At 41.4% G+C, this 14,292-nt stretch overlaps 1 protein-coding gene across 1 annotated transcript in view; it reads right to left on the bottom strand.

Moving 5' to 3' along the window:
• The window catches only part of nhsb (Nance-Horan syndrome b (congenital cataracts and dental anomalies)), a gene marked incomplete at both ends in the record, with an annotated part of 44,943 nt that overhangs the window by 7,077 nt on the left and 23,574 nt on the right, over positions 1–14,292 (bottom strand). Inside the window, 3 exons of the mRNA XM_084541144.1 lie at positions 168–215; positions 562–698; positions 792–944. Coding sequence (XP_084397270.1) covers positions 168–215; positions 562–698; positions 792–944 — 338 coding nt within the window. The remainder of the gene's footprint in view (positions 1–167; positions 216–561; positions 699–791; positions 945–14,292) is intronic.

The following is a 14,292-nucleotide window of genomic DNA, read 5'->3' as shown; positions in this document are numbered from 1 at the left end:
AGGATGAAAAGAACATAACTTTAATGGAGGCAGCTATAAAATGAATAATAAAATCAAATCATGAAAGCTACATAAATGGTGTTTATACTGCAATCTAATTTATCAGTATAGCGTGATCTCCCATTTACACATGGTGAAGGTACGGAGAGATTTTATTTTTTTTTTACCTTCCTGGGTTGGTAGTCTAACTCTCGCTCCCTCTCTGCTCTCTCTTGCTGCAAGGCAACATCAGAATGAAATGTCGTATCAGTTAACTGGTGCAAATTAAATAAGAATCAAAGATTTTAATAAGCCTAAAATGTGTGATCCCTCATTCCACACATTGCGGGGGGGGGGGGACTTTTAGGTTCACTTTATTCACATGTTGGAGTTTTTAAACAACTTTTTCATGAAAGTTAGCCCAGAATTTAATAGCTTCCAAGTGGGAATGTTAAAAGAACCAGTAGTAGCACCTCAATTTCCCACCAGAACATTGTATTGTCACAAGATGGTCAATGTTATTTGTTTCTCCAGTCAGTGGTTTTAATGTTGTGGCTGATGGGTGTATTTTCATCATCTTACCGCTCGTGCCAGGCGACTCCTCTGTTGCCGGCGGATAGAGTGCGGTGAGGGGAAGGTGGGCATGGGGGGCGCCACTGAGATAGAGATGGTCACCCTGCTTCTCTCTCGACTCGTGGACCGCTGGCGCAGTTCCTCGTCTGCACATCCCAAATACATAGATTAAAAATCACAATCTTTGTAATTTGTACGCAACATAATGTTACCGCGCAACCTGGATCAGCCTCTCGCACCTCGATGCAGAGCTCGGAGACTGAGCTGAGCGTTTCTGTGCAGCTCCTCCAGACATGGTGACCGGGTACAAGGATGAAACACGTTGTGTTGCTGGTGCCACGGAGCCTGATAGTGAGCCGAAAGCTTGCTCTCTATATCCAGATTGGACACCGCTAAAATGAAAGCAGAGAAACAGAACATGTTATTGAGAGAATAACTGTCTGTAGTTCAGTTCTAACTGAGGACACCCCAATTGTACCATTCAAATGGTTTAGGCAATTTGGAAGTTTAGATTTTCATTCACATCCAAGATTCACTTCATGGAGCCTCCAAAACCATCTTCATCCTCCAAAACCATCTTCAGCAACAAGATAAACAAGGAGACTGATGTTTTGGCCCCACAGAGCACTGGTCTCAACATCATGCAGTCAGTCTGGGATTACTTGAAGACGCTGAGACCGTCTATATCCATAGAAGAACTTTTGCACGCTCTGCATTGATGCTTAGAACAACCTGCCAAGTACTCAAGTGTATGTACTGAGGACACACACTAAGAAGAAGAAGTGTGCCCTTTTATTTTATATAGGTGCTTACCTGAGTGCGAGCTTGTAAAACTTACTGTCAACCAGTGTTAATTTAGTCAACAAAGATGATGACAAAAAGTATTGGTCAACGAAAGATCTGATGTTGCCTCAGTTGACAGTAGCTTCCCAAAGCTAGCAAGCTGCCACAAGCCCTGTGGCTACAGATTAGCTAGGAAGTAAATCGCCCTATGCAGCCTCCATCATGTGAGTAAAGTAACTATTAAGTTAAATTAGTCTCATCTAAGTGCTTTTTAAGTTCCTGTTTAGTGCTACATGAAGTTGCTGCCCTCTGCTGACTTTTTACTAAAACATATTTAAACGGTGTACAGTAGAGTATATAATGGATTAGCATTTAGCAAACTAAAATTGTCCATAAATGTAGTTCCTGGAATGAATCCTTCTTGTGTATAAGTCCAAATACAAAGTAAGACAGTATACATTATTTATACATGCATGTTCAAATAATGAATGTCTTAAAAGTATCGTACCTTTTGGCCACTTTTTCAAGAAAGGGGCTCAAGTTGAGGCAATGACGCAGATACATGACGCCACTGACATATTTATAACCTCAAGACTCTTGAGTTTTTCATTGACTCTGAAGCAGTTGTCCTGTAAGCTTAGATCCAGGCCATGTTTTACAATCAACCCCCCGTTATCACATTAGCATAACCGTAAAGCCAATCATTACATAAAAATATGCAAAATAAAGCAAAATAATATTATGAATTCATACACATACAAATCTATCTATACATCGTGATGTGAAGAATATCACCGTCCTCTGTATTTCTGTGTGGTGCTTTAATGCTCATGAGGCACATCAATGACACACCAGCAGGTGGCAGCTAAACACACACCTGAAACTCACCAGCAAACCACTGTCCTTCATGTTTATCACCACCAAAATGTATTGTTATCAGAATATCAAAAAACCTCTGCTTTCATGAATGATGTATAACTTCCTCATTCAGTCTCGACTTAAAACTGTTGATTTTCAGACGAGGAGCGAGAGAGTGCGAGGACTGTGATCATTCATCTCTCTTATCTGCTCTCAAAGCCCTTTTAGCTGTATTTATGAATCCTATTTCCTCCTTCTTTAACTCGGAATTCAAAATGCAATTGTGTCCTTGAAAGCCTCACTGTACATCTGTAGCCAGGCAACCTTTCATTGCTCATCAAGGCTCGTGTTGGCCCGCAATTAAATCAGCAAGCTCGCGTCAGCTGCATTCGGCCGATTAAAACTGCAAGGTTAAAGACGCACAGAGAGCCAGCTCATTTGCACTAAATAAACAGTTACACAGCTTCCTGCTCTAAAGAGAGTCGCGTGCAGGTAAAGTTACCCTCTTGTTTTGTATGGCACACGTTGTGTCATTAACATTTGTGAAGATAAGGATTATGAAATACAACCAAAAGACGCTGGCAAGATGAAACAGCATTGTAGTAGAAGATAACTAACTGAAAGGATGCGATTATAAAACACTTCATGGTATTAACGTAATCCCGATTCTGCTCAGTATGCAAAAACACCTTTCATATTGGTCCTTGCTGTGCGTCAGTAAACAGGGACAGGCGAGTAGAATAGTGGGACTAGGCACAAAGAAAGGTGTGTCTCGAAAACAGTCTAGGTTGCTGACCTAGTTGTTGTGACACAGTTAAATTAGTGGATTGTTTCTGTGGCCGGTTCCCTGCTGTTTTATCAAAAGAATTCACACACGCCCCGTCCAGGCATGATTTAGGATGTAAAAAGAATGCTCTGTCCTCAAGCTATGATGCAATGTTGTCAATTCCCGAAGTATAATCATAGGATACACAATGTCTCATAGTTTAAAAGATAGTGAATGGATGTGCAAGTTTGTTTTCCAGTTAAATTTAATGTGAGCACAGATAATTTCTGATTGTCAAACTCATTCTGTAAAGCTCAAACAACAGAGCTCAAATATCCAACTAAAGCAGCAACCAGCTAATCCAATAAAGCTAATAAAACATTAGCAAAGTCCAGCTAGTTGTGCAAAGTGTTAAACTCTAATCACTTGTCTTCAGAATGAGTTGTCCCAGGAACTTGTCAGTTTTTTGTTTTCACCTGGTGGCAACACCAAAACAGCAAACTCTGAAGAGTGTGTCGCGTGATTCAAGCCTTAATCACAAATCTCTAAGCACGTCACCTTCCTTAGCTGCAGTCGATTATAATGAAGCTTACAGTTAACCGTTGCTGAACATCCAGCCAAATCACGGTTGAGCAAATATCCACGTTTGTCTAATGCACACCCTGTCTTGCGGTCTTTCACTCATCATTCGTTTCCTTTTCACCGTATCCCTCCATCTGTGCTTCCACTCATCCTATCACACGTGCAGCTTGCAGTGTTACCGCCAAGAACGGAGAGGAGGTAGAGTTCAAGAAATGCAGGAAAAACAAAAGAGGAAAAACAGAACAATACTGCAAATGCACAGGGTGTAAGTACTCGAAGAACTATAAATAGTCAGTGCAGATGCTTGTGGTTAAGCAGTTTATGAACTTTGATGCAATTTGATGCTGATAAATTTTTAGCAAGACAAAAAAAGGATGAACAAATAAAACAAAATAAGAAAATTATTATGTGTAAAATTGCCACAATCTGTCTATAATATGTATGTTGTGCTGCCCCCTGTGAATTAAGGTCAGTATTGTAAGTTAGATGCTTTTGAGGGGTTCAAAATGTTTGAAACTCCACCCTACACATATCTGGAATCTCAACTGCAGGCTGGCGGGGTTGTCTCCAGACATTTTAAGGGACAAAATTTGACAGACTGACATTCCAACAAGCCAACATTCATACTCTCTTCAGGTAGTCATCTCTCTGGGAAAGCTGCAAGAAAGTATGCAGCCTTTGACTTGTTCTCTTAAGCTTTTGTTCTACATATCTGCCAAGACTATGAATGAGTGAAGACTAAATGATTTATAGCCACCCTGTTCTATGGTGTTTTTCCAAAGTGAAGATGTTGGAAGTTGAGAACGAAGTAAAAAGGTCAACATATTTCCAGAGTCTAACAACTGCTGTCAAAGTAATAATCTCTCTACATATAAATGTATGTAAAATGTGTCAACAGATTTAGGAAATAAATTATGGTGTACATGACGCATGTGACATAAACATCACTGAAGCTCCTGCTCTACCAAAGAGACAGCAAATGGTGTGCTAGCTCTACAGCTCTTCCAAAAGCAAAAAGTTGTACTGTTAATTGTTCAGCTCCCTCTTTACACCGTCCATCCATTATTCTGTTCATCATCAGGCTTCCCATCTCGTTGCCTTGCTTAAACTTTGACTGTTGCTCATTGCCACCAACTGTTTATTATTTGCAGAATAGTAGAAAATTGCATTTTCATCTGCTGATTTCTGAATATCTGAAAGCATGCACCATTATCCCCATGTTTAAGTGATTATTGCTCCTTGCCTCTTCATTATGGCCATTTTAACTCTGACTTTGAATGTGGCTATTAAAATGAGTACATGTAGTGCTAAAATTAATATTTACAATGCATGTAAAGGCAGGAATCAACTGAGAGAGGTGAGTGGACTTGATTTTGGGATGCTAGGGATGCTTCTACCTTCTTGTTGCATCTTTGCAGTACATACTGGTAGCAAGAGAGCAGAAGCTACTTTACGCTTTGCTTTAAATTTATAAATCAAAAGACTCAATAAGCCTTTATGTGATGAGGAAATGTAGTGGATTAATAGTGGTCAGGTATTTTCTTTGAAAATTCTCTGCTGATTTACCGAAGCGCAGGAAAACAAACTGTACATCATAGCCACAACTTATTTTTTGCACCAAACATGCTTTATATAAACTTCTAAACTTAAGTGGAACACATCAAGTCTGCGATCAGTCAGTCACCAGAAGTTGTGCAGCATCAGGACAAGGACGCAATATAATTTGTGAAATTTACAACTTCTCGGCTATCAACTGTGAATGTTAATGTAAAGGCTTTAAATATGTTATTAGCTAAAATGTATTTTATGCGTCCCTCCACCCTCATCTGGCTAATGGATCTGATTTTTATTACCTGGCCGACTTTATATTTTCTGATATCAGTATATTTGTAGTGAAGAAGAGGAAGGATGCAGAGAACAAGGACTATAATGAACAGAAAGAAATCCAAACTAAGATTTCATCATTTTGAGCAAATGAAATCACTGTATGAGAGTCAGTAGTGGACCACAGCGACTTCTTGCTCTTTCATTACATACAGAAGAAACAGTGTAGTGCAATAAAAGAGCCGTGCCAACAAACTAGAAAACAGAGATTACAAGCTGGCACAATCATCCACGACAATTGCATGAGGACACTGAATTAAGATCTCTCTCCGGTCCAGATGCGGGTGAATGGAAGTCATCGGTAGAGAATGTATTAGGGTGTATCTGGGTCAGGCAGCACACTCCCTATGGCAGTAGCTGCAGAATCTTGTCATAGTAGACAGCTGTTATATAAGAAACACTAGCAGGCCAGTTCTGCAGAGGGAAGCTGTGCACTGCTAGTGAGCTTATGACAGCTCACACCACGCACCGCCTCGTCTCATCGGCAGTTGTGACATTACTTTCTACGTGCAGCGTGCGTTAGCCGCGTTGATCAAAGTGTGCCAACTTTTGCAGAAAAACGGGTTAACGTTCAGAAATAACAGCATTACATTCACCCCCCTGCAGGGTAGAAACACGTAGTGGAATACAACTCCTCACGAAATGCATTGCAACCAAATATCAGTTGTTCAAGGTAACATCCACTTGCACTTTAAAGTTTCTGCTTAGTTTCAACTTCATTAGTTTGCAAATAACAGTTCATCTATTTATTGTTTTCTTGATTATATGATCAGTGTTGACATTAAATGGCTCAATTAACTCTTGTCTTCAGCTAACAAAAATACCAAAGGTATCCAATCAATCAACTAATTATGCCATGTTTACACTATAAAATAAAATATTCATTGCTATAGTTGCACCATGGTTCCATCCATAGACTGTATATAAATATGGACAACGTGTCGCCACTTCCTTGCATTGGCCAAACTGACATAAGACATGTTTATTAATCCCATGTGTGGGAAATTACGCTGACGCTAGTTTCCCAGGGATACGGGCATCGCCATCTTGCGAGTTTGGAGCCAGAGCCTGTGCAGTGCGACCTGAGAGTGGCACCACGCAGAGCTGCATTATCGATGACCTGCCCACACTTCCGGCAGACTCACTTGCGTTCGTTTGATTTATACTAAACTCTGCTCTACGTTCACCAGTTACAAGGAGATGCTGGATTATACGCTGTACTTATTTTCAAATTATTTTTTTTTTTTAACTCTAACGGCCTCACAGGATGCTTTATGTAGCAGTTGGCATGGCAACTGGTAGTCGCCATTATGTCACATCCTGTTTCTATAGCGTCAAATAACTAACTACGAAGAAACTCATCCAAAAAATTGACTCTTGAACATGCATCAACATTATATTAACTACCTGAAATGACAGAAAACATCCTTGAAAAAATAAATGTATTTGTCATGTATTTTAGTTTGACCCAAGTCCTGTCCACTAACTTGGAAGAGGTGGAGCTTATGACCTATATTGCAGCCAGTCACCAGGGGGAGCTCTGTTTGCTTTGACTTCACTTTTGAGAAGCAGTTGGGTCCATCTTTATACAGTCTATGGTTCCATCACATGGAAATATTTTAGTACATCATTTTATAGAAAATTGACAAGGTACTCAGCACACATTATTTAAGTTGTAGTGCAACAAGCTCATCTTGTGGCACAACAAACAGAATGGTATGAATAGAGTTGCTCCTGGTGTGTTGCCACACAGTAACATCACATCAGGGACACTACAGCTGCATAGTTAAAAGGTATTTACCAGTATGGACAATAATAATAAGAAAAGATACACACAATGATGCACACTGATGTTACCTTTGGATCGCACAGAGACACAGCCTATACCGAGACAAGCCAAAGCCATGGTCAGCGGCTGTCTACTCTTTCTTTTTCTCGTCCTCTTCTTTGTCTTTCTCTGCCACTCCTCCTCTCCTCCTGCAGACACCTTATCATCTGTTCCTCAGTAATGCCACCATATTTTCCTCCTGCAGACAAAACATTCCTGTGCAATTCCAGCAGCCAGACTGACAGCATCTGCAGATGTAAACCCTCCCCCTTCACCTCCTCACCCGCCCTCCCACCACCCACCTGCTGTCCCCGCTCTGTCTTCCCTTCATCTGACCCAGTGTGTCACTGAAAGGAAATTCTTCTTTATGTCAACAGAGTACGCGGTCGCTCCACTTTGGCCTCGCTTAGAGCCGCATCGCACTCACGAGAAATGACACATCACAGACTTGAACCCTTCTCTGTCTTCCTGTCTCTACGCTTCACCACCCCCCCGTCCGCCTGTGTCAAATGGTAGGATCCTGCCTGGGCATGGCCTCTTCCTGACCATAATCTCTTTATGATGCAGTAAAATGAGGAGGGAGGGGGTTCCGACACAAAGTATTAATGTATTAATCCACCCCATGCTGGGAATATGTATCACGTGCTCAATCTTTCTATTGCTGCCACCAAAAAGTCATGATCTAAGAATGAGATTGTGCTGCTATGTGACTCATTATTCCGTCAAACTGAGGATAAAGTTTACAGCAGTGAGGCAGAAATGTAAAAGAAACGGAAGAATTTCAAATTCAAAACTGAACACAAATATGTTTTCAGTGTAATTAACTGTCCCCTCCTCAAGGAAACTTTGTTTACACTCATTGTGAGGAATCGACATCCCCCATGTGGTTGCTAAATCAACAGCATGAAACACGCACAAACAGAGAAAGTGTACGAGCACCCTGCCCGGTAATCTGCTGTAATCTGGAGCTCTGGCAGTTCACTGACTTTGGAGTTGAGCTGTTGGAGCTGGCAGTCTGCTCGAGGAGCTTTCAGCCTCCCGCCATGCCCGGGAATGACACCGACACCCACACACACACTCACAGCAACAACCGAATACACAACCCACCACGTGTCTGCACACGCTTTCACCGTCATCAATATCAGCACAATGATAATAGAACATGACTACCATTATTAAATGTACAGAGACTTTGCGGCTTGCCTAAGGTATTTACAGCAGATTTCCTAAACAGGACTGCTGGGAGGTCCTTAATAGCTTGTCGTCCCTCGGGTCTTTTGTCAAGCTGTGGTATTGAGCGATATTTGAAACATCAGTGCCGGATCGCAGACCTTTCAACCGCATATTAACTGGTTCGTAACCCGAGCTTCTTGGAGAGGGCCGTAATGGTTTCTCCTGCCTGAGGAGCTTAGGCCACCATCAGTGTATCAGACTCATCTTCTAAGTCACTTAAAATGATTTCAGTTTGATCTCTCTTGGTTTGGTGATTCTGATAGTAGTGCTGATGACAAATATCCTTTGTTCTCTCTCCAAATGTCTTCATGTTTGTGTATCTTTGTTTCGTCTTCCTGACAAAATGAATAAATCACTCCACCCCTATTCCCTCTCCCCATCCCTCTTTCCACAGCTGCACACCTGCACTATTGTTCATCCTCTGTCCTCCTCAATCCCTCTGCTCTGCCCCCTCTGACCTGCGCCGTATTCATGTTCTAACAAGTGTGTGACTGTGTGCATGAGACCTGTCTGCTGCGGCAAACAGAGGCGAGTCACATCGTGTGACAATAAATGCAAAAGTCTTATTTATAGCAGCCCGCCACGTCACGGCGACTCCGACGAGCCAGAGAAAATATCAACAACAGAACAGCAGGTTAAATGTTCAAGGGATTATTTCCTGGCTCTGCACTCGCTGTTTACCCAATATTAACGGACTGAAAAGGCTCCTGTGCTGCCCCTTAGTGGCGCAACATGAATACTACACACAGCCACAGACAATGTCACTGAAATGCTGGGTTTATTATGGTTTATATACATAAAGAGTGAAGGATTTACCAAAGGGAGGATCTGTCTGGAAAAACAAATAAGCCAAAGTGTGCATATTTAACACCTTCATGGAGACAATAGAGTCAATATTCTGTTAAAAACACAACATTTTCTTAATGTGTAAAACCACTGCGCCATGTAACGTTGCAATAAATAGTTACATAGCATGTTGTAGCATCTATTTGTTTTTAAATTCATACATAAACAGTGATTTAAAAAGGCCATTTTGAGGTTAAAGGCTTATGATTTAACTATTTTTTATTACAGGTACCAGGAAATAATAAAAAAAAAATAATAATTACATATACACAAACTATTTAAAAAAGATTAGAAGTGTGGAATTTAAGAGTACTATGCTTAAATTTGAGGCAAAAAAAACCCAAAACACTAACAGTGATCAAAATCCCACAGTATGTTTGTGTGGACACGCTTGCTGCGAGAAGCAGCAGGAGGAGATCAATGTTTTATGATTTCTCATGTTGTTGTAGACCCTCGTCTCCCCACTCAACCTTTCTGAGGCTTCTGTAGTTCCCCAATCCTCATCAATATTGCAGCGTTCTTCCTAAAGAGGCAGTAATCAAGAAAGGAAATATCGAGAAAATAATAAGGGTTGAGGAAAATGTTTCGATTTTGTTCTGTTTTTGGGCGATCGCGATTCCTGCAGCTTTTTGTCTGAGCAGTGTCTTCGTTTGCAAAGATACAGACGAGTTAAGAGTTTAATGCGCAAACGCAATCACTTGTAACATCAAAAGCGCTTTTAGATATGCGACTGTGACCAAACAGAGCTTCAGTCAAGCCCACAAACGGCATCGTTTTCACGTAACTTTAAAGCCGCACCAACTAATCGTTTTAGTGCCACAGTGGATTAAAGGTCCTAATGTGCAGCTAACACGGTTTTGGTTTGCTAGTATCAACCAGATGCACACATTTATCAGTAGATAATTTAACTGTTTTGGTTCACTGATTCCTAAACCTTATATCCAGACACAAGAGGCTGCTTTCAAACAACACCAAAAAGAAAAAGCTCTTATATACAGTATCCGCTCTAAACTACCTGCCCAGTACCAACTGGCAAATAGACACACTTGGAGACTTGTTCCTGAACACAGTGGAGCCTTCAGCAGCTAAGAAGCCATACTTCCCTCGGTATTGAGTGAATACTGGACATTGTCCAAGTCACAAGGCTTGAATGAATGCTAATGTTGCTGTGTGTCTGCTGAATGAATAACGGAGCGACTTTATACCGTGATTACCCAAAAAAATTCAACAAAAGGTGCAGATTATTTAAAATGACATCCTATAGGTCCAGACAATGAAGTTAAAGTTAGTTAAAAAATATCTAACATCACTTCTGCGTAGATCAGAAGCTGAACGGTGGGGATAAATGGCACTATCACGCCAGGAAGGGTGATATTATTTATATAGCTCTTTGTGTTTCTTTAACAAACTTCAGCCAATATTATTCCTCTACTGTGTGTGTGTGTGTGTGTGTGTGTGTGTGTGTGTGTGTTTGTGAATGCTTCAGCCATGTTGGTGGAATGGCACAAGACAAGCCATCGCCCATGTTATTTTTAACTGCGTGTCTCCATGGAAACCGGCACATATGCAGCGAGGGTGGGTGGGTGGGGTGGGGGGTGATCTCCCGCTGTGCGTGTGTTGAGGAAGACTCCTACCGCTGGTCACGGTGTGAATGGGTGTATGTGTGTGTGTTTTTGAGTGGACCTTAATTGTTTACCTAGCCATTCAAATTAATAACACATCTTTAAATATACATTATTACACTAGCACATTACATTTTCTGAGCTTTGTGTCTGCGTGTGTGTGTGTCTGCAGACGTCACATCGGAGAGTCTGACGGAGGCGGACGGCGATATGTATAGAGGGGTAGATGGGTTCATAGGGAGGAGGCTTCTGAGTCAACTGAGGAGACACCAGCATGTTGTACCTGAGGACAACAGAGGGGGTCTGCTGCAGCTATATTAACTTGAAATAACCCAAACTGGGCAATGAGTTCAAAAAATATATAAAAAAAATGTCATCTGCTAGTCTCTTACATGCAGGTGAGTTGGTGTCAGCCAGCTTTCCTTTAAATATTATGCACCACTGAAACCACCATTTAAAAATGTATTTCTCCATAATTACACGTCATTTTTTTTTACTGAACACCTGGTAATATTCATTCAAGGAATATTAAAAAAAATAAAAATCAACATGCTATTGTTATTTTGGTCCCTTGTGACTGACATCACCATTAATCATCGACACTGTCTCTTTTATTTATAATCAGTGGATCAATGAGTCTACAGTGACTAAGACATTCCTCTGTTGTCGGCGTGTGGGGGAGGTATCTGTTGGGTGAGGACATTCTTCTATAGCGTTACAAGCCTTCCCAACAGTTATCAACTGAGCGAACCTAGTTGTTTCTATGGAAACAACTTAAAGATTAAAGCTGTGAAGAGCGAGAGCTGTGCAAGAGTGATTCCCATAATGCCTTGTGCCTGGGGATCTCGGAGAAAGAGAGAGAGAGAGAGTGAAAAGAGAAATAAAGCCAGAGTGGGACACAGAGGTGGAAAAGAGGGGTTTTGTGTGTGTGTGTGTGTGTGGGTGTGCATGTGCGCACATGTATGTGCGTGCGTAGCTTCAAAGTTGGGCGTCTTTGGTCACGTGAGCTGCCACTACAAACTGATGATTTGCAGCACAGTACTGTAAGAGCTGACAAACAGAGGTCAGATCAAGTTTTTGTCACTTAGAAGGGTGTTGCATCCCAAGCCTGTCAAAACCTAAAGCTCTGTCCACATGTAGAACACTTCAGCCATCACTTTTTAGGTGACAGTTGGTCACTAGAGGATGTTCCTGGCTCCGGTTGCCTAGGTAACCCACTTGTATAGTTCCCAATTCAAATGTTTCAGAGTAAAACTAGCAGGCTGTAAAATTTTGCTAGTGTATAGACGTGTTGAGCCTACGTTCGACTGCACCAATTTTGGTTTGGTACACAGATACGCCTAGTTTTAGATCAAAGGATCAAAAACAAAGGCAGTCATTGACGCTGCTACTCCATCTGGGATCACCTGATTTACCTGCATAAGCATGGTGAACTTGTGTGCAGGACCCAAAGTGACACACGGTGTTCTCTTGCAGTAAACATTCAGGGAAACCTGATGTAAATCGGCTATACCTGTCACTCCTATTGGAAGATATCTCAGTCGCGTTGCCTCAAAACTGAGGTTAGTACAACTCGATACCCGCCAACTTTGCAACTCACTTTTATTAAAATGCCAGGGCTTCTTGTTGCCACATTGCTGCTTGTCTCTTATGTCTCGCATATTCTCAGCTAACCCAAAAGAGAAAGATTTGCTTTTGGCTAAATGCTCCACTATGTTCACCAGCTATTCACTGTAAGTGTTTACCTGCTGTTTGGTACAGGTACTGCACAGTGGGGTTTTTCACTGAAATCAGTTGCTTGCAGCAGCCAGGCACATAATGAGTTGGAACTCGTGCTGCATAAAGTTGAGATTAGCTGCTTTTTTGTGTGGCCACTCTTTGACATTGTTTTTTCATATATTGTTTATAACAATAAGAAGCCTAGTGCAGGAGCCATTATATATTTTGCACTTCTCGTTAATTTAAATCACTGTGTTCATGTATTTACATGCAGTTCTGGGGTTTTACCTAGGGGGAGCACCAGTGTGGAAGTGCATATAGCTAAGTTACAGGTGAGGGAAATCAGGTGTGTGTGTTAGTGGGGAAAGCAAACAGTTTTTGACCGTGTCAACCGGGAGCTTGACGGAATGGCTGACGTGTTAAGTATGTGGATTTGGGACAGTGCTGTGGTATTTTCAACGTGGTGAGAGTATTTTTTGTGACTGAAAATAAATGGATTTCAAGAATCCAAACATATGAAACGCGGTGGACACTGTTTATTGTTTGTCCCAGAACACGCGTCTGAACAAGTTCACCCCTACGCCACCTCAGTGGCATATTTAAGTTTGTTTAGTTTTGTTTAAGTCACTACAGCTAGGACTCTACAGCCATGTTAGGGGCTCTGTTAGGCTGCACTTAGGCAGAGGCTCATCATTACTTTCAGTTAAATGCTTCCATCAACAACATGCATTGTTAACAAGCTGATATGTAGCTGGTGCCATGTTCATTGAATTCATCACCTTAGATTAGCGAGTTATCATGCATGTACCAAATTTCATGCTGACTAATGCAAAAGTTTTTGAGATATTTCCAAAGTTAAGGATCACCAAACTCATCATGATTAATTCCCTGGATGATGGATTTCGTGGCAATCAATCAAACGGCTGAGTTGACCAAAGTGGTGGACAATCGTTTGTAGACTCTTAAAAAAAAGTCTCGTTAATTTAATCTACTAGCTCTTTTGTTCCAAAACAGGTTGCAATAAAATACAGGTTTGTATGTAAAATATATTCTTGTCTCCAAAATGTTAGTAGTGCAAGTAAAAAATAAATATATACACAGAGACTCTCTAATTGGTGCCTTTTTCTCACTCTCACACTCTCTTTTTGCTTTTCATTTAAACATCTATTTGCATCTTCTATTCGTTTGTATTTAATGTATGTGCCTCCTCCCCATGTCCTCCTCTTTTTCTTACCCTTTCTCTCCCCTCCCCCTCCCCCTGGGTGATGCCAGTGCTGTTGTCAGGCTGGAGCTGAAAGCAGCCAATCGTGTGGCTCTGTGCTGAGGAGCTCTGGGGTGATGTTAGGCAGTTTCATGCTCATACGATGAGCTTTGCCAAATGTAGGTCATGCTTCTCCCCTCTCTCTCTCTCTCTCTCTCTCTCTCTCTCTCTCTCTCTCTCTCTCTCTCTCTCTCTCCCTCTCTCTCTCTCTCACTTTTAAACACACACACACATAAACCTCTTCACCCCTTCACAGATGCACACATGCACAGAGGACAGATAAGGAAGTGTGCATTTTCATCACATAAGTACACACACACACGTAAGCCACAAACACACAAAGGTGTGCTCACACAAA

This window comes from Chelon labrosus, assembly GCF_963514085.1.
Source record: "Chelon labrosus genome assembly, chromosome: 3".
Lineage (NCBI taxonomy): Eukaryota > Metazoa > Chordata > Actinopteri > Mugiliformes > Mugilidae > Chelon > Chelon labrosus.
The sequence above is the reverse complement of the archived record's forward strand: the minus strand, read 5'-3'. Positions and strand labels throughout refer to the sequence as shown.